At 40.9% G+C, this 27874-nt stretch overlaps 1 protein-coding gene across 1 annotated transcript in view; it reads right to left on the reverse strand.

The window, feature by feature from the left end:
• The window catches only part of PCNX2 (pecanex 2), a 278141-nt gene extending 254032 nt beyond the window's left edge, over window positions 1-24109 (reverse strand). Inside the window, exons 1-4 of the mRNA XM_029200853.1 lie at window positions 23941-24109; window positions 5325-5530; window positions 4014-4134; window positions 3298-3334 (exon numbers count right to left, since the gene is read on the reverse strand). Coding sequence (XP_029056686.1) covers window positions 3298-3334; window positions 4014-4134; window positions 5325-5530; window positions 23941-24093 — 517 coding nt within the window. The 5' untranslated portion in view covers window positions 24094-24109. The remainder of the gene's footprint in view (window positions 1-3297; window positions 3335-4013; window positions 4135-5324; window positions 5531-23940) is intronic.
• Between the last annotated feature and the right edge of the window lie 3765 nt (window positions 24110-27874).

The following is a 27874-nucleotide window of genomic DNA, read 5'->3' on the forward strand; positions in this document are numbered from 1 at the left end:
AAATTGAAACTGTGATTAAAAATCGTCCAACAAACAGAAGGCCAGGACCAGATGGCTTCACAGGTGAATTCTATCAAACATTTAGAGAAGAGCTAACACCTATCCTTCTCAAACTCTTCCAAAAAATTGCAGAGGAAAGAACACTTCCAAACTCATTCTCTGAGGGCACCATCACCCTGATACCAAAACCAGACAAAGATACTACAAAAAAAGAAAACTACAAACCAATATCACTGATAAATATAGATGCAAAAATCCTCAACAAAATACTAGCAAACAGAATCCAACAACACATTAAAAGGATCATACACCACGATCAGGTGGGATTTATCCCAGGGATGCAAGGATTCTTCAATATATGCAAATCAATCAATGTGATACACCATATTAACAAATTGAAGAATAAAAACCATATATGATCATCTCAATAGATGCAGAAAAAGCTTTTGACAAAATTCATCACCCATTTAATGATAAAAACTCTCCAGAAAGTGGGCACAGAGGGAACCTACCTCAACATAATAAAGGCCATATACGACAAACCCACAGCAAACATCATTCTCAACAGTGAAAAACTGAAAGCATTTCCTCTAAGATCAGGGATAAGACAAAGATGTCCACTCTCGCCACTATTATTCAACATAGTTTTGGAAGTCCTAGCCACGGCAATCAGAGAAGAAAAAGAAATAAAAGGAATACAAATTGGAAAAGAAGAAGTAAAACTGTCACTGTTTGCAGATGACGTGATACTATACATAGAGAATCCTAAAAATGCCACCAGAAAACTACTAGAGCTAATCAATGAATTTGGTAAAGTAGCAGGATACAAAATTAATGCACAGAAATCTCTTGCATTCCTATACACTAATGATGAAAAATCTGAAAGAGAAATTATGGAAACACTCCCATTTACCATTGCAACAAAAAGAATAAAATACCTAGGAATAAACCTACCTAGGGAGACAAAAGACCTGTATGCAGAAAACTATAAGACACTGATGAAAGAAATTAAAGATGATACCAACAGATGGACTGATATACCATGTTCTTGGACTGGAAGAATCAATATTGTGAAAATGACTATACTACCCAAAGCAATCCACAGATTCAAAGCAATCCCTATCAAATTACCAATGGCATTTTTTATGGAACTAGAACAAATCATCTTAAAATTTGTATGGAGACACAAAAGACCCCGAATAGCCAAAGCAGCCTTGAGGGAAAAAAACGGAGCTGGAGGAATCAGACTCCCTGACTTCTGACTGTACTACAGAGCTACAGTAATCAAGACAATATGGTACTGGCACAAAAACAGAAACACAGATCAATGGAACAAGATAGAAAACCCAGATATAAACCCACGCACCTATGGTCAACTAATCTATGACAAAGGAGACAAAGATATACAATGGAGAAAAGACAGTCTCTTCAATAAGTGGTGCTGGGTAAACTGGACAGCTACATGTAAAAGAATGAAATTAGAATACTCCCTAACACCATACACAAAAATAAACTCAAAATGGATCCAAGACCTAAATGTAAGACCAGACACTATAAAACTCTTAGAGGAAAACATAGGAAGAACACTCTGACATAAATCACAGCAAGATCTTTTTTGATCCACTTCCTAGAGTAATGGAAATAAAAACAAATATAAACAAATGGGACCTAATGAAATTTCAAAGCTTTTGCACAGCAAAGGAAACCATAAACAAGACGAAAAGACAACCCTCAGAATGGGAGAAAATATTTGCAAACGAATCAATGGACAAAGGATTAATCTCCAAAATATATAAACAGCTCATGCAGCTCAATATTAAAAAAACAAAGAACCCAATCCAAAAATGGGCAGAAGACCTAAATAGACATTTCTCCAAAGAAGACATACAGATGGCCAAGAAGCACATGAAAAGATGCTCAACGTCACTAATTATTACAGAAATGCAAATCAAAACTACAATGAGGTATCACCTCACACCAGTTAGAATGGGCATCATCAGAAAATCTACAAACAACAAATGCTGGAGAGGCTGTGGAGGAAAGGGAACCCTCTTGCACTGTTGGTGGGAATGTAAATTGATACAGCCACTATGGAGATTCCTTAGAAAACTAAAAATAGAACTACCATATGATCCAGCAATCCCACTACTGGGCATATACCCAGAGAAAACCATAATTCAAAAAGACACATGCACCCCAGTGGTCATTGCAGCACTATTTACAATAGCCAGGTCATGGAAGCAACCTAAATGCCCTTTGACAGACGAATGGATAAAGAAGATGTGGTACATGTATACAATGGAATATTACTCAGCCATAAAAAAGAACGAAATTGAGTCAGTTATAGAGACCTGGACAGATCTAGAGACTGTCATACAGAGTGAAGTGAAGTAAGTCAGAAAGAGAAAAACAAATATCGTATATTAACGCATGTATTTGGAACCTAGAAAAATGGTACAGATGAGCCGGTTTGCGGGGCAGAAGTTGAGACACAGATGTAGAGAACAAACGTATGGACACCAAGGGGGGAAAACCGCAGTGGGGTGGGGATGATGGTGTGCTGAATTGGGCGATTGGGATTGACATGTATACACTGATGTGTATAAAATTGATGACTGATAAGAACCTGCAGTACAAACAAACAAACAAAAACTAATACTAAACTTTCTTTGTATTATTTGTATGGAAATATGTTAATATAAATGTTTCAGACATTACATGAAATTTCTAAAAACCTTGTATGTTCTGGTATAATGTTATAAGTCATAATTCTAGTTATTACTTTAAAATGTATCTCAGAAATAACTAAAAAAAAAAGACAATAAAATGAAATCTTAGTAAAAAAGTGAAACAAATATTTGTGGTGGGAGGGTTAAAAGAAAATTTCAGGAACAAAATTTGTAACTTGACAGAAATGCATATACACAGAATGCAATGTCATTTCCTCTGTCATTTTTCAGTGTAAGTGTAATAAAAAGTATACTGTGTCGATGATGAATTTATCCTATTTTATATCTGCTATTATGAGCCGTATGAAAGGAGTCACAGACTGCAGAAAGGACAATGAAATATAATCAATACACTATCACAGTCTGAACGTAGACATGATATACAAATTCTGATAAGAAATAATGAAAATGAAGAGCTAAAGAAATGAAGGTAAAACAAAACTGCAATCTTGGGTACAGTTCTAATTGTGAATGAATTCACTGGCATTCTGCTCTATGAAAATTATTTTTCGCTTCACTGAAGATAATGCTGTGATAAAATATTAAATGATGAGAATAAGCACTCTACCTTTGAGATCTTCCACTGTTTCCTGTTCTGGCAGCTCCTAAATAAATTAAAGAACAAAAATCAATCAATATAAAAAAAAAAAATCAATCAATATGACTCAGCTCCCTGCCCACTTCCAGGCAGTCAGCAGCCACTGTTTCTCTCAATGGCACATGGGAAAGACACAACAGAGTGTCCACTTAGAAAACGGGTAGCAAAGATGGACACAAAAATATCTAGAGTGTAGACATCCAATGAAGCCCACGGTGCTGTGAGAAAAGGGAGTTTGGTAATTAAGAAAGTAAGGAGAAAAACTAATGGGCTACTTCAGACTATAGTGAATAGAGCCCAAGAAAGTGAATCTAGAATAAAGGTGATTTAAGTATGATTTCATGTGCAGTGGTGGAGTGGATTCCAGGGGAAAGCATTGCAAATACGATGATTGAGATGAATGACAGACAGGACCAGGGAGAGGGCAGTGAAGGTGAGCTTATGGGTTCTTCTGGCCGTGGTGCAGTCTCGGCAGGGCAGGCAGACTGCAGAGAAGGCCGGTGGGTGTGCTTGGAACGGGTGACTGGGTGTTTATCTCATGGTCCATGTGCTCCCCTCAGGTCATTGCCACCAAGAGGCCAGTATTTACAACCAGTGCACATAAGTTGCAGTCACCACCATTGCACACTTCCATGATCAACACTCCAGCGGCATGAGGAGAGTGAAACAGAAAACAGACCACTAACCAGGAGCCCAGATGAATGATGAGAGTTTATGCTCTGTCCTCTGGAGCTGCCGTGGACGGGAGGCGTGGAGAGGGTTCGACTGGCCTCTTCCTTTTTGCCGTTGTTAATCCGCCCATTATTGCTAAGCCACCATGAGAAACACAGGGGCAGTGATATTATCAAATAAAACTATGGCTCTTTTGACCTTAGTCCTCAAACAATTTTTTTTCCTTGATTCCACTTTGTCCAATTCATGGTATACACAATGGACTACTACTCAGCCATAAAAAAAGAACAAAATAATGCCATTTGCAGCAACATGGATGGACCTGGAGATTATCATACTAAGTAAGTCAGACAGAGAAAGACAAATACCATATGGTATCACTTATATGTGGAATCTATGATATGACACAAATGAACTTATATACAAAACAGAAACAGACTTAGAAAACAAACTTATGGTTACCAAAGGGGAAAAGGACAGGGAGGGATAAATTAGGAATTTGGGAGTCACATATACACACTACTATGTATAAAAGAGATAGACAACAGGGACCTACTGGATAGCACAGGGAATTATACTCAATATTTTGTAATAACCTATATGGGAAAAGAATCTGAAAAAGTATGTGTGTATATATATATATATATATATATATATACACACACACACATACACACACACACACACACACATAACTGAATCACTTTGTTGTACACCTGAAACTAACACAACATTGTAAGTCAACTATATTTCAATAAAAAAAATATATGTATAAAAAAGGGGAAGAGTTCACGGTATACAAATTTTATTTTTAAAAGCTAATAAACATTACTTTAAAATAAGACATGCTCTCTTAAGGAACTATCAGAAATAAGACCAAGAATAGTGATGAATGCTCACTTGAGAATTACTCTTAATATTTTAGTTCTATGCAATGTATTACTTTTATATTAACAAACACAAATGTTCTTTCTGAAAATACTCTGGCATGCACTAAGCATTGAGATGATGAGATAAAAATACTGAAGTGAAATATTTTGCTACGCTAAGCCTAATGCAAATGAATTTCAGAGCATGGTATAAGGTCATATTAAATAGTCAGTTAAACCGTCTGGATTATCAACGGTAAGGCATTATCATAAAATGCCTATCAACTTAGGCATTATTTTTATGCCTAAGTGTATGTTTAAATATAAGAAAAATGTACATATTTGTGTCTGCCTCTCCTGGCGTATTTTCACAAACAACTCATACATGAGAAAAATTATTTTAATCAAAATTAAAACCTTTAAATTATGAACTAATGCATTAATGAGAAATGTTACCCTGTATTTTTATGATCGGTTATGTGGTCACTGATGGCCTCTTTGTCTTTACTTGGCTTTTCCTTCTTTCTGGAGGGCCTTTGCTGAATCACTTCTCCTTTATCAAACATGAGGTGTAGGCGATAACTGATCAATTTGATTATTGTGAAGAATATCGTCACTGAGCTGCAGTAAAAAAATACAGTGATGGCATTTGGAGGAAAAGCCTAGAGAAGAGAAAAGAAAGGAAAAAATGTATTTGCTTATAGGATTACCTCCGGTCTTAAATCTGAAAGTATTTTTAAACTATTTATTGAGCATAAATTGGGCGAGATTTCAAATTTTATTAGTTTTATAACTTTTCCTGTTCGTAATACCTGAAGAGAAAGAGCTACTATCTTTTTATTTTTTTTTAAAGTCTTTCTTATTTTTCAGGTGCTGGTACTAGCTGCAATGACCAACATGTGATTTGCAGACAGGAACCCCATGGAACAAAAGATACGTTATAGTGAGAGTCTCCATTTTCTACCAGCTCTTTTCTACAGGCTAGTCTGGTCTTCCGTGCATATGGTCTTCAAGGCCAGAGGAGGGCCTTTGAGATGCTGTTTTCTTCAACAAAACACAAACGGCCTTGCAGAGAACAAAGGGAAGGAGAAAGGTTAGTGTAACGCCCCCTTGCTTTCCTCCCTGATTTCCCATTGGGTTAATATCATCAAGCCATGGACTTCTCTAGTGACATGATGTAGGCAGGGGCCATAAGAGGGTGTACTGCCTCTCAAAGGCAGAGGGACATTTCCAAAAGTGGCAAAGGATCTTTGCATGGAGATCATGGTGAAGGTCAGCTCAATTCTGTCCAATCCCCTCAAGAAACAAAATGAATCTCTGGGATCCATGTAATTGTCCCACTCTGTAGGATACCCCACATCCCTTCCTATTTCTCTCACAGACCGTGGACCATGGCAGGTTCTCTGGTCCTTCCTAAATGAAATTCTTATCTTCTGGGATAGAAATGAATTCCTGAGGGTCCCATGATGATACTAAGGACAACCTCAATAAACAGTGAGACCCTTTTAGCAATGCATCTCCCAGAAGGATCTCATAAGTCCAGTAATGATTCCAGTCAGTGCTGCAACCTGGAACACAGCGAGGCTCAGAGGCCACATGGCCCGGCCCCCTTCTGCTCCCATGCAGCCCCTGCACTACCTGCCCTGGTCCTATCTAACAATTTACCATCTGGGTAAGAGCGTTCCTAAAACAGAATAGCCAAGCCAAAGGAACAACCAAGAAAGAGGAAACGATCACCTACAGTAAAAGCTGAAGTGAAGAATTTTCACCATCACTGACTTGTTTTCATTTCATGCGGATAAAAGTCCACAAATAAATATGAATTCATAAATAAGTGAATGACAGAATGATTAAATAAGATAAATATCAGATGGATAGAAATATATAAAGTCAGTTCCCCTCCCTGGAAGCAGATAAGTTCCACATTTACACATGTACCTCCTCATGAGAAGTTGTGAAGAACCTCAAGGAATATATAGCCAAGTTGAAAAGAGACAGAGAGGAGAGGCCATTAATAGCCCCCATCACTTTTCCTTAACATGTATGTATATTTCAGGTCTAAAAAAGTGTAGGCTAATAAAAAAGAATGAAATAATGCCATTTACAGCAAAATGGATGGACCTAGAGATTACCATACTAAGCGAAGTAAGTCAGAAAGAGAAACACAAATACCATATGACATCACTTATATGTGGGATCTAAAAAAAAAAATGATACAAATGAACTTATTTACAAAACAGACTCACAGACATAGAGAACAGATTTGTGGCTGCCGAGGGGGGAGGGGGAGGGGGCTGGGGGAGGGAAGGATTGGGAGTTTGGGGTTAGCAGATGCAAACTATTATGTATAGGATGGATAAACAACAAGGTCCTACTGCAGAGCACAGGAAACTATATTCAGTATCCTGTGATAAACCATACTGGAAAAGAATATGAAAAAGAATGTATGTATATATAACTGAATCACTTTGCTGTACGCCAGAAATTAACACAACATTGTAAATCAACCGTGCTTCAATAAAATATAAATTTAAAAAATAATAGTATCAATAAATGTAGGCTAAAGCTAGAGAGTAAGTTTGAAGAAACTGATAAAGAAGCAATAAAACCCAGCAAATGCTAAAACCAACATGATGCTGAGTGAAGTCAGTCAGAGAAAGACAAGACAAATACTGTATGATCTCACTTACATGAAATTTATTTAAATATAAGTGAAATACAAATCTATATTAGTTTAAAACAAAAAGAAAAACACCAAACTTATAGAAAAAGAGATCAGATTTGTAGTTACCAGAGATGGGGGGGGTGGGAGGAGGGAAACTGAAGGAAGGTGGTGAAAAGGTCTAAACTTACAAGAGTAATAAGTACTAAGGATGCCATGTATATGATGACTATAATTAACACTGCTGTATGATATATGGGAAAGTTGTTAAGAGGGTAGATCTTAATTCATCGCAAGAATTTTTTTCTTCTCTTTGTACTGTATCTATATGAGATGATGGATGTTAACTAAGCCCATGCTTAGCTGTGATAATCATTTCACAATATATGTAAATCAAACCATCAGGATTTCTACCTTAAACTTACACAGTGTCGCGTGTCAATTACTTCTTAGTAAAAGTGGGGAGAAAAAGAAGGCAGATAAAAAAAGTTTTTAATAAAAAATAAACCCCAGCAAATGTCTATGAGAATAGATTAGCAAACTGTCATATACAAATTACTTTTTAAAGGAGAATTATTTTATATTATTTTATTTTATTTATTTTTTGGCTGTGCTAGTGGGATCTTAGTTCCCCGACTAGGGATGGAACCCATGCCCCTTGCACCATAAGCACGGAGTCCTAACCACTGGACCACCAAGGAATTCCCTGTCATATACAAATTATATTCATAAGTTGTTTGAAATTATAATGTAGCTTGGGTCTCATAGTATTCCAATTAGTAGGGGTAGCAGAGAAAGTGCTCACTAAATATCCCACGGGCTCTCCTACATTTCCCAGCCTCTCTTGCAGTCAGGCTGGGCCCATGTGCCTACTTTTGGCCAATGGGCCATGAGCAGAAGTGGCCAGTGTCACTACTAAGCCTGAACAATTATGAGCTGGTGCCTCTTCCATGCCACTCTCCTCCTCTTTAGTTGATAATCTCAGAGGCCACGTTTTCCAGATCCATCTACAAGACAATAGAGCTTCCTTCAGCCTGGGCTCCTGGGTGACTCTGTGGGACAAGGTCCTTACAGACCCAAGATGGACATGTCATAGAAGCGAGAAATAAACCTTTGATTCACTGAACCACTGAGATTTGGGGCACGGCAGCTAGCATGGTTTCACCTAAATTAATATTGGGGGGTACCATTTTATGGGGAAGCTTCCATTCAAGATTAGAGATAAAAACCCTAAGGCATTGGGAAAAGAAGGTTAGGGAAGAAGGGGGAGAGAGAAAAGATTATATATGGATACTGGGGAAATTCATTTGGAAAAAAACTGACTTGCCACTATTCTCATAAATATGGGCTACAGCATAAGCTTAGTAATGTTGGAATTAGGAGAAGGCAAGAAGCTTGAAGTTGAAGTTGACATGAACATTAGTAACTAGTTTGCAACCCAGGTGAGAACAGGTCCTGTCTCATGCTCGATGAAGGACCACTTAGCACTTTGTCGCACCACTGAAAAGCCCCTACACCGCACCAGACCCTAGTAAGAGATAGACATTTTACTGAAAATTTCCTTGGCGAGAGGAAAGGTTTCACAGCACATGACTCATGGCACATTATTCCTCCCCAAATTCTCTGCTCTCATGATTCCTTTAAAAGCCTCTCCCCCTTCAGTAGACCCTCCAAATGGAATCTAGCATCCTCTAAATGTCCCCTTTTTTATGCCATATAATTAGAGCTCTGCCCATATTCTCCCAATTCTACAATCCCAGGAACATCACTGAAAATTCCTATCCAGGCCATTTTTCTGCTGACCTCATTATGCTCAGTCAACAAAAGATCTCCAGCTTCTAGAATTTTCTCTCCTATAAGTATGCATGCAAGGAAAGGAAGAGGGTTTAGGAGAAATCTGTCGTGAATGAGCAGTTTTAAATTTGTATTTAATTTCGATCCCAGATTTTTCCCCCTGATATAAGGTATATTCAGATCTTGAATAGAGGCTTACTTGTTCTAAGGTAAATCACAATGTTTTCCTGTTTCCATGAACTTAGCATTTTAACACATCCTTATTAACCATAGGAGGCAACCTTTCTCAGAATTATATTCTGAAAAGGATGATGGATGTTAACAGCAATCTGGCTGTTACTCCCCAACACTCCACTGAAAATGTTCTTGTCAACGTCTCTAAAGACAACAATTTAATCCAATTTTCTCAGCAGCCCTCAACACAGTTGCTCACTTCTTGAAATGTTCACCTCTTTCTGCTTCTAAGAGGCCACACTCTCCTAGCTTTGTCCCTGCCTCACTCACACCTCCTCTTTGCCGTACATCTGAGTCTAGAGCTCCTGGGGCCTCAGCGCTCTTCTCTCTTCCTACATGTTCTCACTCAGTCCCTTGGCAGTCAATGGAATCTCTATATTGATGATTTTCCAATCCATATCTCTGGCTTAGACTGCTTATCTAAGCTCCCCACACCTATATCCAACCACCTAGTCAACATCTCCACTTTCACATCTAAAAGGAAACTCCAAGCTAACATGTCTAAAATTAGGTATTTAGTTTAATGTCCTTTGTCACCAACTGTCCTCTCCTACATACACTTTCCCACCTCAGTCAACGGTACCCCAAACACTTGCTGCTCAAACCAGGTAACTGGGCATAACCCTTGATTTCATCCTTACTTCTCCACCCCAAAAATGAACATATCACTAAATCTTATCAAACTAGATCCACATTTCTCCATCTTTACTGCCAACATCATCTCTGGGCTGGACCAACAAAATAGCCTCTGAACCTCCCACTTCTATCCTGCTCTTTCTCGAATCTACTCTCCGCCCAGCAGCCAGAGACATTTTTTGACAAAGTAAACTGGCACATCTTTTTAATGTGTTTTTTAACCTGTTTTATACCTCCCAAAATTATTAAATAAACAAAGATGGAGGAAAAAAAACTAAAATTAAACACCCACAGATGAAACTAACCATATAGCAAATGGATAGCATAACAACAAAGACAAATCAAAAATTAAATATAAAAAATTATTCCTAGGGACTTCCCTGGTGGCCCAGTGGGTAAGACTCTGCGCTCCCAATGCAGAGGACCCAGGTTGGATCCCTGGTGAGGGAACTGGAACCCGCATGCATGCCACAACTAAGAGCTTGCATGCCGCAACTAAGAAGTCCGCATGCTGCAACTAAAGATCCCACATGCCACAACTAAGAAGTCCACATGCCGCAACGAAGATACTGCAACCAAGACCCAGTGCAGCCAAAATAAATAAATAAAATAAATAATAAATAAGTATTTTTAAAAAAGGACTTAATCCTATACAAATATTGAATCATTACATCATAAACCATAATCTAATATGTTATATGTCAATTATATCTCAATAAAAAAATTTTTAAATAATTAATCCAAGTAACTTTAGAAAACAATACTCTCACAGCACATTATTGCTATATTCTTAAAATAATAATAATAACAAAAACACAAAACAATCTTGGACTTAACCAAAAGATTTTCTTTTGGTAGAGGTATGGGAGTAGTAATTCCTGTGTATATTTTAGGATTGAAAAAATGATATTGCTGGCAACCAGAGTTCTCACTGTGGGAAAAAAGGAGATACAAATGTGGAGCAGGTGAAGGAAAAGAAAAATCCTTTAACTTGGATCAGATTATAAAGGTTTCAGAACAACTCTCAGTAGACGACTGCTAGATAGATAGGTAAATATGCTCCCCTAGCTCTGTCTACTGAAAGGGCCTAGAAGCAAAGACAACCCCAAAGCAATAAATATAACTACAGCTTCCCCAAATCTTGGATTCCAAATGCCACTTCCCACCAAAAGGATCAGGGCTCCTTAGAGTAATGACTGGTTTTTCCAGGGCTGGGGCAGAAAATGTATAAGCTAAGTGTGGACTAACTTGTTGGGCTAGAAAGCAAGAAAGTGCTCAAAAGCTGATGAGGACATATCCAAAGGACTCGAAAACTGCTGGAAAAAGGTACCACTTGCCAAATTTTGGGTAAACTTAATATCAAAAAGACTGGGGAGAGTTGCAGGATACAAGATGAATGTACAGAAATCTGTTGCTTTTCTATACACTAATAATGAACTATCACAAAGAGAAATTAAGGAAACAATCCCCTTTACAATCACATCAAAAAGGATAAAATACCTAAGAATAAACTTAACCAAGGAGGTGAAAGACCTAGACCCTGGAAACTATAAAATATTGATGAAGGAATTTGAAAATGATAAAAAGAAATGGAAAGATATTCTGTGTTCTTGGATTGGAAGAATTCATATTATGAAAACGTCCATACTACCCAAAGCAATCAACAGATTTCATGCAATTCCTATCAAAATACCCATGACATTTTTCACAGAACTAGAACAGATAATCCTAAAATTCATATGGAACCATGAAAACCCCAAATTGCCAAAGCAATCTTGAGAAAAAAGAGCAAAGCTGGAGGTATCACACTCCCTGACTTTAGACTATACTACAAAGCTGCAGTAATCAAAACAGCATGGTACTGGCACAAAAACAGACACATAGATCAATGGAACAGAATAGAGAGCCCAGAAGTAAACCTACACACTTGAACTATGACAAAAGAGGAAAGAATACACAATGGAGAAAAGACAGTCTCTTCTGAGAAAACTGGACAGCTAAATGTTCTAAGAATGAGATTAGAACATTTCCTCGCACCATATGTGAAAATAAACCCCAAATGGGGAGTTCCCTGGTGGGCTAGTGGTTAGGATGCCGGGCTTTCACTGATGTGGCCCAGTTTAATCCCTGGCAGGGGAACTGAGATCCCACAAGCCACATGGTGCAGCCAAAAAATAACAAAACAAAAACAAAACAAACAAAACAAACAAACAAAAAACTCAAAGTGGATTAAAAACCTAAGTGTAAGACCTGAAACCATAAAATTCCTGGAAGAAAACATATGCAGACCACTCTTTGACATAAATAGTGGCAATATTTTTGGGGTCTGTCTCCTAAGGCAAAAAAAAAATAAAAGCAAAAATAAACAAATGGGACCAAATTAAACTTAAAGGCTTTTGCACAGCAAAAGAAACCACTGTCAAAACAAAAAGACAACCTACAGGATGGGAGAAAATATTTGCAAACAATGTGACCAACAAGGGGTTAATATCCAAAAAATACAAACAGCTCATACAATTCAATATCAAAAAACAAACAAACAATCCAATCAAAAAATGGGCAGAAGACCTAAATAGACACTTTTCCAAAGAAGATATACAGATGGCCAACAGGCACATGAAAAGATGCTCGTCATTGCTACTTATTAGAGAAACACAAATTAAAACCATAAAGAGATTATCACCTCACACCTGTCAGAATGACCATCATCAAAAAGTCCACAAATAACAAATGCTGGAGAGGATGTGGACAAAAAGGGAACTGTTGTACACTGTTGGTGAAAATGTAAATTCATGCATCCACTATGGGAAACAGTATGGAGGTTCCTCAAAAAACTAAAAATAGAACTACCATATGATCCAGCAATTCAATTCCTGGGTATATATCTAAAAAGAACAACTCGAAAAGATATATGCAGTCTAATGTTCATAGCAGCACTGTTTAGAACAGCCAAGATATGGAAGCAATCTAAATGTCCATCGACAGATAAATGAATAAAGAAGATGTGGGGTGTGTGTGTGTGTGTGTGTGTGTGTGTGTGTGTAATGGAATATTAGCCATAAAAAAATGAAATTCTGCCATTTGCAATAAGGTAGATGGACCTAGAGTGTACTATGCTTAGTGAAATAAGTCAGACAAAGAAAGACAAACACTGTATATCATTTTATGTGGAATCTGAAAACTAAAACAAATGAATGTATAAACCAAAGCAGAAACAAACTCACAGACATAGAGAACAAACTAGTGGCTGCCAGTGGGGAGAGGGAAGGGAAGGAGCAAGTTAAGGGGAGGGGATTAAGAGATACAAACAACTATGTGTAAAATAGATAAGTAACAAGGATACATTGTACGGCATAGGGAATTACAGCCATTATTTTGTAGTAACTTTTAATGGAATATAATCTGTAAAAATACTGAATCACTACACTGTACACCTGAAACTAAAATAAAATTTTAAATCAGCTATACTTCTATTTTTAAAAATCTGGTTTGGAGATAAATTAAGTATTTAGATTTAAAAAAAAGAATGATGATAGGAATGAATAATATCCACTGAATAAAAAAAAAAAAAAAGAAGAATCTATGAGACCACACTAACAAACACAACAAAACTACAAGGCGGGGGAAAAGGAGAGCTTTTCTTCACAGAAGAATACCTATGAATAAATAGAAAATCACCATCTTTCAGCCATCATTTTGGTAATTATTTTAGGTAGGCATCGTCAATTTTTGGTACAACCATGAGTAAATATTTTGGGGGAATACAATAACATGTACCGTCTCCAGGTTTCTCCTCCCAGATTATTTGTTAAATACAAGAGGAAATTAGGTACCTTTACAACAGAGAAATCTGGCCAACACCATCTTGACCAAAGACGAAACTTACTGGCACCACCAAAGGGGCAATGACAGTGGGTGCCTCTGATGTGATACAGGACACATCACTTAGGTAGTATTCATGCCAAAAAATGCATAGTCAGACACCTAATCTCAAGGACACAATTAAAAAATCCAAATTGTGGGATATTTCTGCAAAACAACTTTTATTGCCACAAAAGAAAAAAAAAAAACACTTGAAGAACGTGTTCTAGAATAAAGGACAATTCAGAGACTTGACAACTAAAAGCAATGCATGATCCTCGATTGAATCTTAGATCCAGAAAAACAAAACAAAAAGCTCAGCTGCGCTGGACATCATTAGCATAACTGGGGAAATCTACATGAGAACTATGTATTAGACAAGAGCATTACATCAACATTCATTTTTTCAGTGTGATGATTATGTGGGAGAATGTCCTTCTCCTTAAGAGACACATGATGAAGCTTCTAGGGCGAAAGTGTCTTGATGTTTGCAATTTATTCTCAAATGATTCAGCAAAATTTTAAATGTATAAATATATAAGACAGTGATGTGGCAAATGTGGCAAAACATTAAGAACTGGTGAATCGAAGTGAAGGGTATATGGTATTCATTGTGTTATATTTGCAACTCCTCTGTAGACTAGAAATTTTTGAAAAATAAAAATTGGGGGGCTTTCCTGGTGGCGCGGTGGTTGAGAGTCTGCCTGCCGACGCAGGGGACACGGGTTCATGCCCCGGTCCGGGAGGATCCCACATGCCGCGGGTCGGCTGTGCCCGTGAGCCATGGCCCCTGAGCCTGCGCGTCCGGAGCCTGTGCTCTGCAACGGGAGAGGCCAAAAAAGGGAGAGGCCCCCGTACCAAAAAAAAAAAAAAAAAAAAGGGGTATAAAAAATAATATCCTACTTCAAACTTGACCAAAAAAGAATTCATCAATGTGTCTTACCATACTGAGACTGAAACTCAAACTCCTTCTCTTGGTCTACCATCTTTGCTTGACAAGCTACTAATCATTCATCAGGTTCCAGATTAGAAGTTATTTCCTTTGTTAAGCCTTCCTAAACACCAAAGCCAGGATAAGGTCTTTACTGTATAGCACCTTGTACTTCCCTTGTAATAACAGTAATCATTGTGTTATTCATGCCTGTTTACCTTTACCTGTTAACTTAATAAGGAGAGATACCAACCTATCTTTTGCCTGTTGTTTTCTCAACATCCAGCCAAACACCTGGCACTCAGTCTGTTGTTGTAGACATAAGTGTTGTCCAACGAATAGGTCCAGTTCTTCCCTGGACACACAGTAGGACTGTACTTTCCCCTCCCCTTGGGTAGATGTGACCATGCAACTTGCCCTAACAAAGATGTCTGAGTGCAAGAGGTATCTGCCGTTTCCAGGTGGGAGCTTCAAGAGCTAGTCCATGCTCTTCACCCTCTCTCTCCATCCACCATGGTGACTGGCAATGGTCAGGGTAATGGGGTGAGGATGGTGGGTAGCAGAGCCCCTAACTACCCAAACTGGGGGTTCTATCAGCCTAGATACCTACATGCCTGTGATGAGCAGGATCCCCTGCTAACCATGCTCCCCTTCCCCACTAACCATGTTGGACACATAATATGAATACAAAAAAAATAAACTTGGTAAAACCAAGGAGATTTTGAGGCTATTTGTTATATCAGCACAAATCAGCATATCCTGACTGATATATAAGTGTTCAAATACTGAATGAAACAATTCAAATAGCCAAATATTAGCATTAGGTTTAAAATCATCTGAAAAATGTAAATATTCTTCAAGGGGACGGGTCAAATAAATCACCCTTTACTCACACAGTGGAATACCATGCTGACCTTAAAAATAATGAAGAAGGGGCTTCCCTGGTGGCGCAGTGGTTGAGCATCTGCCTGCCAATGCAGGGGACACGGGTTCAAGCCCTGGTCCGGGAAGATCCCACATGCCGCGGAGCAACTAGGCCCGTGCGCCACAACTACTGAGCCTGCGCGTCTGGAGCCTGTGATCCGCAACAAGAGAGGCCCGCGCACCACGATGAAGAGTGGCCCCCGCTCGCTGCAACTAGAGAAAGCCCTCGCACAGAAACGAAGACCCAACACAGCCAAAAATAAATAAACAAATAAATAAATTTTTTAAAAAATAAATAAATAATGAAGAAGACCTTTATGTAATGCTCTCCAAGAAAAAGTAGAAAAGGTAAAGTGCAAAAAACAAGGATACGTACAGATACATGGTTGCATACGTATACAACAAAATAGTCAACTGAAAGTGTTGACCAAAGAGCCAATGTGGGATAGATATTAGATTTCAGCGCAACTTCTGGGACAAACCACATCCAGAAACTTCTACATGGGTTATGACAATGAGTGCGATGACCCTAAAATCCCTCACCAAAAGCGAGGATGTAATAGAGTCCAGAATGAGAGGACCTGTGAAAACTGTTGGAGGGGACCATGGTGTTCAGTGAGGCCTGTGTCTCTCTCCCCCATAGTCGAGAGGAAGGCTTCAGTGGGGCCACTCAAAGACTTACTATGGGTCCCCGACAATTTGGACAAGGAGTCTGATGTCTGGTTCTTCCCAGAAGAGCTAAAAGATGAGAGACTGGCTGGCTAGCTGCTCGGATGGAGGGATGAAGGAGAAGTTGCTATGTTGGGGCTGACCTGCTCTCCCAGAGTCAGTTCGGGGACAGGATATGTGAGTGTTTGCATGGACCCAGGAGTTCGTTTTAGAGGTCCAAAAGGGCGCTGGAGCAGAGGAAAGCTGGGGTGGACCACCACATGCCAAGGAACTATGAAAAGAATAAGCAACCAGGTGGGATAGAGAGGCAGCAGCCCTCCTCCAAGAAACTGTGGGTGGGAGAGCCCTGGAAAAGAGAACAGGGTCTCTGCAGGACATGTGGAAGGACCTCGCCAGAGGGAGTCAGCTGGGACCGTGAGCCACGCTTCAAGGGCTGGGAGCCAGCTTACCACCGTGCCTGTCAGCAGAGCACCTTCCTGTTCTTCTATGCCAAAGGCATCAGAACATTAGCCAGTGTGTGAGGGAAGAGTGAAAAAAGACCTTGCCATCCTCATACCCCTTCCTGCTTGGATCACCATATGGAAACAGACATTCTGAAATCCCCAGCAAGTCTGTGCTTTGTTACTTAAAGCAACTAGAAGACTTTGTATTACCTGTGACCTGAAGTCCTAGGGCTTGCACGTTTTTATCTAAGAGTAGAGAAAGAACTCCTCTACAGGGCAAATTGAATGGGACAGTGGATGACAAAGAAGGCTGCTTTGGGATTAAACCTAGCAGCCCCACATCACACTTCCATTCACACGTGTATAAAATGTCACTGGAAGAACACACAAGAGACTGTGTGTGGTGGTTGCCTCTTGAATGAGGTACTAGAGACAAGTGTGAGAGGAAGGTTAACTTTTCCTACATACTTCTTTGCACCTGTTCAGTTTCTGGATCTCCTCAAGCCCATGTGCAAAAAATAGATGGTCCTGTTGTGAAATTACCTGTATTCAATATGGAATGGCCAAGGGGGTACCAGCTCCAACTGCTTGGCCTCTAATTCTGGTTAGGTCACGACTAGCCATGGATCCTGAAGCTTCTTACCCAACCTCTCCATGCCAGTTTCATCAACTGTAAAATGGGAATAATGACAGTGCCTCTCTGGGTTACTGTGAGAAAGATATGTTTTAGTTCATGATAAGCTCTTTTTTTTTTTTTTTTTTTTTGCGGTATGTGGGCCTCTCACTGTTATGGCCTCTCCCGTTGTGGAGCACAGGCTCCGGACGCACATGCTCAGCGGCCATGGCTCACAGGCCCAGCCGCTCCGCAGCATGTGGGATCTTCCCGGACCGGGGCACGAACCTGTGTCCCCTGCATCGGCAGGCGGGCTCTCAACCACTGCGCCACCAGGGAAGCCCCTATGCCAAGCTCTTTTAACAGTGCCAGTCTATCTGTGCTCAGTAAGTGTTGGCTGTTATTATTACCTGTAATAATAATAATAATAATAATGATGATGATGATGTTAAAGGGGAAAATCCATCAGAAGAAAAGGAAAAAATCTGAATACCATTAAGAGCTAGTCCAGTTTTTACTTTCATGGGACGTAGAAAAGAGATTTAGAGTAGATAAAATGGGAATAAAGTTGGGTGCCTTGTAAAAGGAATCATCTGAAAGACCAAATGGTTAAAATCAGAAAACAATGATCACCTGATAAGTATCACCTTCCGTATAAAATAAATCCCACCATCCAGCAATCCCACTCCTGGGCATATACCCAGACAAAACTATAATTCAAAAAGACACATGCACCCCTATGTTCACAGCAGCACTGTTCACAACAGCCAAGACATGAAACAACTATATTTCCATTTTTTAAAAAAATTTAAGTAAATACATAAATCACACCAAGCCTATTAAATAAAGCATTAGACATTACAATTGGAAAAATAACAGTATATCTAAGGACAGCAGCATCAAAATAAAACTAGTCACTCACTGGGAGAAATTAAGGGAAGTGCCAGTGAGGTCAGAGACATAAATTTAACCACCAGAAAATGAGTCATGAACTTGCAATACGAGAACGGAAAGGAAAGGGGGAAAGGGTACTCTTTTTGGAGAGTGCTGCGGAGGCCGACATCCTTGGACAAGGCAGGTACCGGTTCTTTTGTCACAGACACAAAACACAACTGGCTGGCAGACAACCATGTGTCTAAATGGCAGAAGATGAGGAGAGGCAGAAGGAATTTTGCAGGAGGGTGGCGACATCACTCAAGAAAGGCCATACTGAAAAGACTGAAGACGACTGCCCTAGGATGCCCTAGGGAGGGGGACATCCCTGGTAAAAGTGCCTCCACCAGGAAAGCAAAGTCCCCACGGAGCCAAGCCCTTCATACACACAGTCCAAACAACCAACTGCAGCAGTAAAACTTTTAAGACAACCGCATGGGATGGCACTCAGCCCGAGTCCGGAAGCCCATGGCCCGGGGAAGAATGCCTTCAAGCATCCCTAAGCTGCAGCCCCTGCACTTCGAACCCACTCTGTTTCCGACAGATGAGGGAAGGAGGAAGGAAATTCAGACATTCAAGTGGATTATGGGAAAGTGGGGAGCATCATGCATCTCAATGTGAGAATAACTAAGGTCCCCACAAGTAGAAGGACCAGACAATAAGCTTCTAGGAATCAAAGGAGACAAAGTATAGACCACATGATTCAACAGGAGAAAAAGCCTGTCTTAGGAAGAAGCTGAATATGAATGCTAGGATTGACCAGGGTGAGAGATACGCTCTGGGGACCAGCAATGTACCAAGCAGTCCAACAAAGTAACAACAATCAAACGGACCAGCCAGGCCTGCTGTCCTCCAGCTGACAGGGTCAAATGGTGGCTGAACTCTAGTCCCCGGGTCCTGAGCCAGGAAAGGGTGTCTTTTTGGACAGACCACCTTTCCATAATTCACATAAACTCATCTTCTGTGTTAGAAGTAGGAGTGAAAAAGGGGGTGGCGAAAGACATACAAGACCTAAAGAAAAATAGTTATGTACCCAAATGGTGAGTGGCCACAGACCGTGATAAAGAGTCACCGACTAGGTGTGACAATGACAGCTAGTGCGTGCAGAGCACCCACTGTATATCTGGTGCTATGCGGCCCCATGACAGATAATCCCATTTTATTATAATTATAGCAATTAGAAATGATGTGGTTCTTATCAAAAAAGTCTCCAAGGCTAAATTAAAAAGCAGAACTGGAAACACAGCAAGTCTGGCTAACAGACAAGAAAATCAGAGGAAGCAAAAAGCTACAGCCATAAAATAAAGGACAGGTTTTCTGTGTGAAAATCATATATAACGTTGCCCCACACGGGGTCTTGAAGAATGTGAAGGCTCCACCTCATTTTTTCCACTACTCAGGTTGACCTTACTACCACCAGTATGATCAGAACTTCCCTTGATGAGGGGTCACTGTTTCAGGGAGTTCAGATGCCCTCGTGCACAGCAGGTCAGCAGCGCAGTGCTCTGACAAGGCCACAGACTTGGAGAAGACAGGACCTCAGCTAAAATTCTGAATATCACTACGCTTACTTAGATGGCCTTGAGCAAGTAACCCACTCCCTCTGGATCTCAGTTGCTTAAATCTATAAAGCAAAACTCGCTATCCCCATTTTGCAGATGAGAAAACTGAGGCCCGGAGAAGTGAAGAGACTTGCACAATATCACACAATTGATAGGTAGTAGAGCAAGGACATCTTCTGACACTAGCTTGGTGCTGTCAGAACTTCTTAAGGGTCAGAATCATGCCCTGGATGCTCCTGTCCTAAAGCTCTACATGAATCTCTGTTGGTTATCTCAAAATAATAAGTACATGAACATGTGTAATAAATGAAAGGTTAAACATCTCTAATGACAAATGCATCTTTCCGTTGGTCCAAATTAAAAGTAGGCTGATATGGGACTTCCCTGTGGCACAGTGGTTAAGACTCTGCGTTCCCAATGCAGGGGGCCCAGGTTCGATCCCTGGTCTGGGAACTAGATCCCACATGCATGCTGCAACTAAGAGTTCACATGCCACAACTATGAAGCCAGTGAGCCACAACTAAGGAGCCCGCCTGCCACAACTAAGCAGCCCGCCTGCCACAACTAAGACCCAGCGCAACCAAGTAAATAAATATTTTTTTAAGTAGGTTAATAATAAAACAAAGTAAAACTCTTTCTAAATTATTTAAATAGACCTAATGTTTTTAGGTATGTACTTTTGAGCATTTATCGAAAATATATAGCCTATAAATGCTAATAAATAACTTATTTTCCAACCAGACCTAAGTAAATTCTGGGGCTTAGAGATCAGTTTGCCTCAGTAATTAATAATAAAATTTTAATTTACATATTCAAGGTCCCCATTAAATAAAAGGGTGGATTCTCCCTGCAGTGGAACTGTCTTGACTAAACATGTTTAAATCGAATTGTGCAAAACCCAGAAAAGTTCAGGGCCCCTTAAATAACAGAGCTTCAGCAAGCAGCCAGGGATCTTTTTGGACCAAGTTCTCATAAGTGGGACAAACTGAGAAAGATGTTAAAAATCACAGGCAGCACTGAAGTGCAGAAAAATATATTTAGGCATCAAAACCCAGAGAACAGAACCCTGCATTGGGGAAGAAGGGTCTTTTATTTCTAAGGTTATTTTCAGAGACCGGAAGACCAGAGCAAGAAAAGGACTACCTGCATTTTTTTCAATAAGATAGGCTATATATTAAAAAGCAGCCATGTAATAAATGCACTCACATAAAATGACTCTGTAATCGTTAAAAGCACACTGGCATAAAAATACAGAAATTTTAGTATAACTGGTTTGATGTAAGAATTAAAGTATTTAAGGTGTCAGTTTTTTGCTTTCTAAACTCTTGAGATTTAGCCAAAAATTATTTTGAAATATCATTAAAGAGGACCTTAACTAAGGACAATTTCCTATTTACAAATATAAAGTAGCAATCAAGCTACTCAATGAATCATAATTAGGCAGAAATTAAGGGTTCCGAGCATATGCCTACATAAAATCTTAAAAGGAGTTAGGTAAAAATGAGCCCGTACTCATAAAAAAAACATCTGCAGGGATATACATTAAATGTTACTCAGGTTGTTGCTAAGGAGTGGGATTAGATCATTATCGGGAAATACTCAAAATATGTTGTGAGGTAGACAACCTAATGCTGGTTGGAAGAGAAAGAGAGGCAGGTTGATTTTATTTCTACCGGTTTATTATGTGTGAGATCATTGCGAGGCAAATGCAGGGCACTTTGCTAGGGTACAACAAGGAAAACCAAGATGAATCAACAAAATCAAAAACCATGTCCTCAAAAAATCAAAAAGCTCACGACCCAGGAGCAGAGGTAAAATACATGTTCCAACAACGAAGTACAGAATTCAAAATGTGCCATAGTACTGACATGAAATACAGAATGGTATTAGGGCAAGAGAGAAGAGAGATTAATTCTAGATAAGTGGGATCAGGGAAGCCTAGACAGAGATGGCCTTTCCAGTGGGCTTTCGATTTTGGCAAGTGAATGATGGGGAAAAAATAAAGTCAGTACTGAGAAGTACTTTCATGCATTCATTCAATCAACTGTTCATTAATTCATTCAGTTCTCTATTCATTAATTCATTCAATCCTCCTAGGCACCCTATAAGGCAGGTACTCAGCCCTGCTTTACACGCCAGAAAGCTCAAGCTTGCTTGAGCTCACACAACCAGTAAGCAGAAGAACCAGGACTGAACCCAAGCTTGTGTTCCTCGTCTGTCTGCTGCGCTGCCCCTCTAGACAAAGAGAAAACACTGGGCCCTATAGGCTAAGGAAACAGGATGAACAAGGTCACAGAAGAAGAGGAAACTTACATTTATTAAAAAGAAACCATTTATTAAAGGGTCTCCACGGATTAGCCGCTGTATGAAATGCTTTTTACATGGAATTTATTTATTTTTCCCATGAAATGGTCATTATCACATCTATTTTAAGAATGACAAAAGGAAGATTTAGATAGGTCAACTATCAGGTCAAACAGCTCATAAGTAGCAAAACGGAAATTTACACCAGGTCTGAGTCCAATCCCAGGTCAAGCCAGAAAGATGGATAGCTTTAGGTGCTTATTTAATCCCTAAAACAACACTTCACATCTGGTCCTAGTGTTTTTCTCATTTCACAGGTAAGAAAATTTTAAAAAATCAGATAAGGTAAAAGTAACTTGCCCAAGGTCAGAGAACTGGTAAGAGGTGAACCCAAAATTTCACGTAGGCAGCCTGACTTCAGAGCCAGAATTCTGATCCTGTGGCTAAACCACCAGAAAAACAATAAATGGAAGCCAAATCACAACAACTTCTAATGTCAAACTGGGACTCTGTCAGCCATGCAAACTCACTGAAGATTTTTGCTGTGGAGAACATGATCAAATGATGTTTTAGGAATAAAGACCTTCAACAGACATATCAAAATTAGATTCTTAACATTTAATATGACATGGAACACCCTGCTTGTAGAGCTTTTCAAATAAGGTTAAACATTGTTTCAATAAGGTTTGTTTACCTAAGAAGGTCATCTGTGTAGTTACTCAGCAAGCACTCAACTGTGTAACCTCCCTAAAGGGTCAAATAAATTACATTAGATTTATCCATCATTACATTTTTCTACAGATTTCTTTATACAGCGATGTGGAAATTGCAAATTGAGCAACTAATCATAGAACCTGCCTTCCCAAAGCAAAACAAGAAAGGAGGAAAGAGAGGGGCTTTCCTGGTGGCGAAGTGGTTGGGAGTCCACCTGCTGATGCAGGGGAGGCGGGTTCGTGCCCCAGTCCGGGAAGATCCCACATGCCGCGGAGCGGTTGGGCCCGTGAGCCATGGCCGCTGAGCCTCCGCGTCCGGAGCCTGTGCTCCGCAGCGGGAGGGGCCACAGCTGTGAGAGGCCCGCGTACCGCAAAAAAAAAAAAAAAAGGAGGAAAGGGGGTAAAAGATCAACAACGGAAACAGGTTTGCTTTTAACACTTCATTTTTGCCTTTTGGCTATCATGCACAGCAGCTTCTACCAAACGTTACCACAAGGTACCCAGCTGAGAGGCCTGGGACGGTTCACAGACAAAACAGGTTCAACCTTCCACAGCGACACGCAGAGTCTGACTCATGGGAACAGCTGGTATCAATTCTTAATGAGCCGCAGAGCCCCCAAAGTCCTTCCTACTTCTTTTTCCTGCCGGAGAGCCCCTTCTCCTTTCCCTTTACTTTCTCTGTCCCAAATTCCTGAAGACCTTCCCCATACCGCCTCTTAGGGAATCACTGCCAATCCTTTCCATCCCGAGGCCGACTCGGAGGTTTCCCCACGGCTTGAACGCCGCCACTCACCAGGTGCAGGGCCAGGGGCAGCAGCAGCAAGAACAGCCACAGGTAGAGGTGGCAGCTGTTAGTGAACTTGCTCTGGTCCGGGTCGTGGTACCAGCCCCCGGTGAGCGCGGCCCACACGCCCTGCCGAAGCAGCAGCAGCACCCGGGACGCCATGCCTGCGCCCCGGGGCCGGCGCGCGCCGCGCGGCCCGCTGCCAGCCGTCCGCCGCCCGGACGCTCTCAGCTTTAACACGCGGGCCCTCGCGCGGCGTCACGGACGCCGCCGCCGCCGCCGCCGCCCCCTCCAGCTCCTTCCGCCCCACGACCGAAGCTCCAACTGCTCTTCTGCCCGCACCCGCGAACCGCGGCGCCGGAGCCGGCTGCTGCCGCCGGGCAGGTGAGCGCCATGTCCGAGGGAGGAAGGATTTTCCCATGGTGCCCAGAGGCGGCTGCTGGGAGGATGCTCCAGAGGCTCCTCCCAGCGCCCGCCTAGAGTCACTCCGTTGGCCTTCCTTGGGGGAGGGCGGCGAGGGGGGCGCGAGGGTGAGAAGAATTTCTGAGTCCTTCCAGCCTCTTCTCTTACCTCTGGCAGCTCCCCCCTACCTCTTCACCTCATCTTCCTATAAGGGAGCATGGAAAGCTTAAAAATCAAAGATGTTCTCGTGCAGAAGAGACAAACCAGGACATGGTCCTTTGCTTTTTCCTTTTTTTGCAGCCTGCACCAAAATAGTTATGTAACTCCAGCTCCTGTCACACATTCCTCAATGTAATTTCTTGCCCTGAGCACTGCCTGCACAGCTTCATTCTCCTTAACTGACCACTCACCCCAGACGTTCTACTAGCTAAGCTCTACCTGCACCCTTGACCCTGATATCTTTTCCTCCCTGACCTTTTCTCCTCCTCCCTTGCTGTTGTCCACCCTGGCAGATAACGAAAATAACCACCTTTTGGGAATAATTTCAGGAGCTTCAGTTAGGCTACCTGCCTTTTTATATATTTCCTAGAACATAATCCCAGGCATCAATCGGGTATACTGTTTAGATAGGAAGACCCACTAGAAGGTATCACTGAACTAATAATTTTTAAGCTTTTATAGTAGAGAAATTTCAGATTCTCTTCTGAAAGCAGGTTTTCGACAGGGAAGAAATAAAGAGGAACTTGCTTTCTTAGAATGAGGAGGGGAAGCTCTCATTATTAGTCACTGATAACCTAAAGTAAATGAGCTTCATGTTGTTGCAGCGAGCAGGCTTTGGGACGCGTGGAGAGAAAAGGGAACACGACTTCCTTACGTGTGAGCAGCATTAGGCTTGTGTGAGTTAGGGCCTTTGGGGAAGAAGGAGGATGAGAAAGACGCTCTGATCCCCAAACATGTCTTTTCTGCATCATGCTTACCTCACCTGATATGTGCACCTGTATATGCCCCGGCCATGCTCTGGTCTGCAGCAGCTTTTGCTCTTGGCGGAGGCCTAAGCCTCCTTATGCGGAAGTGAAACAAGGGGAGGGCCATCCTGAGGAGCAGGTCTGGGACGTGGAAGTCCAATGTCACGCTGGTGTGTAAGCCTTCAGCTTTAACCGCTCTTTAATCTACTCAGCATTCATCTGTAGGAATGACTAACCAAAATATAATAACACTGCTTTCTGTACTGAAAGAATCATTTTCTCAAAGGTACAGAGGATGCTTGATTTTATATGGACTCATCGCTTGAAACCTACCAGGCACTCTTTACATGTTTAATGAATCAATCAATCGATCGATCAATTCCACAGAAAAGACCCACATTAAAGGATTGCTCTCATGTGCTTGGGTCCAGAAGAAATAGGTCCATTCTTGCACTGAAGGAGTGCCTTTATTCATTCTGATTATTCATTCATCCTTCATTCATGCCTGATTCATCGGAATATTTATTGAGCACCTTCTGTGTGCCGGGCATTTTGTTGAAGGAGAGAAAGCGAATACAAAAAATATATAGTCCCTACCATGAAGGAATTCACAGACTACAAGGGGAGACAGGCAAATCAACAAAGACTTGCAATTAAATGTGCTGTATGCTACGATGGAATTGAATATATGTCTCCTCCTGGAGATGCCCATATGGAAGGCATACTGCTGGAAGGTACATCCTGCCCACCATCCCTATGCTAGGAGCCACTTCAAGGATGCAGCCTTGAGAGAGTAATGTGTGGTTGAGACCATATGGACTGTATACCTGACTGAACCCCATTAAGGCCTCTATATAAACTCTTTAAGTTTCTGGCGGGCAGGCGTGGAGATCTACCTGTCTTGTGGCCACCCAAGACAAGCCTCGTATGTAAGTTCTCTTGCTTCTTAAATCAGGAGTGGCTGCCTCTTTCTTCATCTCTTTCTTGACTTCTTTTGGATGGATTATGTTTTATTATTGAAACTTTTTATATTACCTTGAAAATCATAAACCTGTAAAGCTTTTTTTTTAAGAGGTCAGAAATATAAAGTAAGGTATTTCTTTTTTTTTAATTTATTTATTTATTTTTGGCTGCGTTGGGTCTTTGTTGCTGCGTGCGGGCTCTCTCTAGTTGCGATGAGCGGGGGCTTCCCTTCGTTGCAGTGCGCGGGCTTCTCATTGTGGTGGCTTCTCTTGTTGTGGAGCACAGGCTCTAGGCACGTGGGCTTCGGTAGTTGTGGCGTATGGGCTCAGTAGTTGTGGCTCACAGGCTCTAGAGTGCAGGCTCAGTAGTTGTGGCACACGGGCTTAATTGCTCTGCAGCATGTGGGATCTTCCCGGACCAGGGCTCAAACCTGTGTCCCCTGCATTGGCAGGCGGATGCTTAACCACTGCGCCACCAGGGAAATCCTCGAGTAAGGTATTTCTAATGGAGGTAGAATTATACAGTAGAGAGGATAACGTCAGGACGTGGAGGACACACGTGGAGAAGGAGTACAGAGGAGTGCAGGCATAGGGTTGGTCCTTCATGTAGGAGTCGGAGGTGAAGCAGAGATTATTTATAATGATGCAGGGATTTCATAGAGCATCCATAAAGAATTTGGAGAGAGCAGAGAAAAGATAGGCTCATCCTCAGTCAGTAGGCATGAAGAAGTATGGAAATAAGGACAACAAGACTGCATTTAGGAAAAATTCCCAATGAATAGAATACTAACCCTTCACTCCAAGATCATTTGAGATTTTCCCAAATATGCCTCATTCTGCCTAAGAGTAAGCATATAATGTAAAACACATTTTTGGTTCTTTTAACTGCATATTATAACTCAAACAGTCAAGTTTGAAGTATAAAACGCCAGTTATTATTATTGTTGTTATTGTTGAAAAAAGTGAAGTATAAAAAGCAGAGTGGCCTTTACTCATTTGTAGCACTAGGTGGCACCAGAGCGCTGCATCAGAGGCAGTAAAATAGAGCCCGTGGCTGACACAGCAAAGCAAGAAAAGACTTTAAACGAGGGGGAATTCAATACTCTGGAAAGCTTGCCTCCAAAAGGACACTTCTTCTTTCACCTGATTAGTCTATTCATGTCTTCTGAAGGCCACTGTGGCCTTTATTTATCTAAAACAATTTTTTAACCTTATATACAAATTAGTGTCCCTGAAGAACAGAATAGAAATAGGACCCAAAGTATATTCTAAAATCTAATTTTAAAACTTTTCAGAAATAAAAGAGGACTTTACCTAAACATTAAAAGGGTGCATCATGCCCCTACCCCCAAAATGACAACGAAAAATGAACATTAAGATAGATCCTAGGGCAACTGACATCTCCAATCAGAGGAGGACCTTGGTGAGCTCACTCTCCCACAAAAGCAATGAAAATACAGGCAGAGCAACTAAGAACAATCATTTCAGAACCCTAAAAATTAACCAAAGCCATAGATTGAACTGCAAATCATCCATCCAAGAGGAACTATTGAACTTAGGTACGACAGTAGGGTCTGTGACATTTTAACAGGGGCCATTCTCACCCCTCCTCCA

Source organism: Monodon monoceros, unplaced genomic scaffold (genome assembly GCF_005190385.1).
Source record: "Monodon monoceros isolate NGI ecotype Baffin Bay Population unplaced genomic scaffold, NGI_Narwhal_1 Super_Scaffold_4, whole genome shotgun sequence".
In the NCBI taxonomy this organism is placed as follows: Eukaryota; Metazoa; Chordata; class Mammalia; order Artiodactyla; family Monodontidae; genus Monodon; species Monodon monoceros.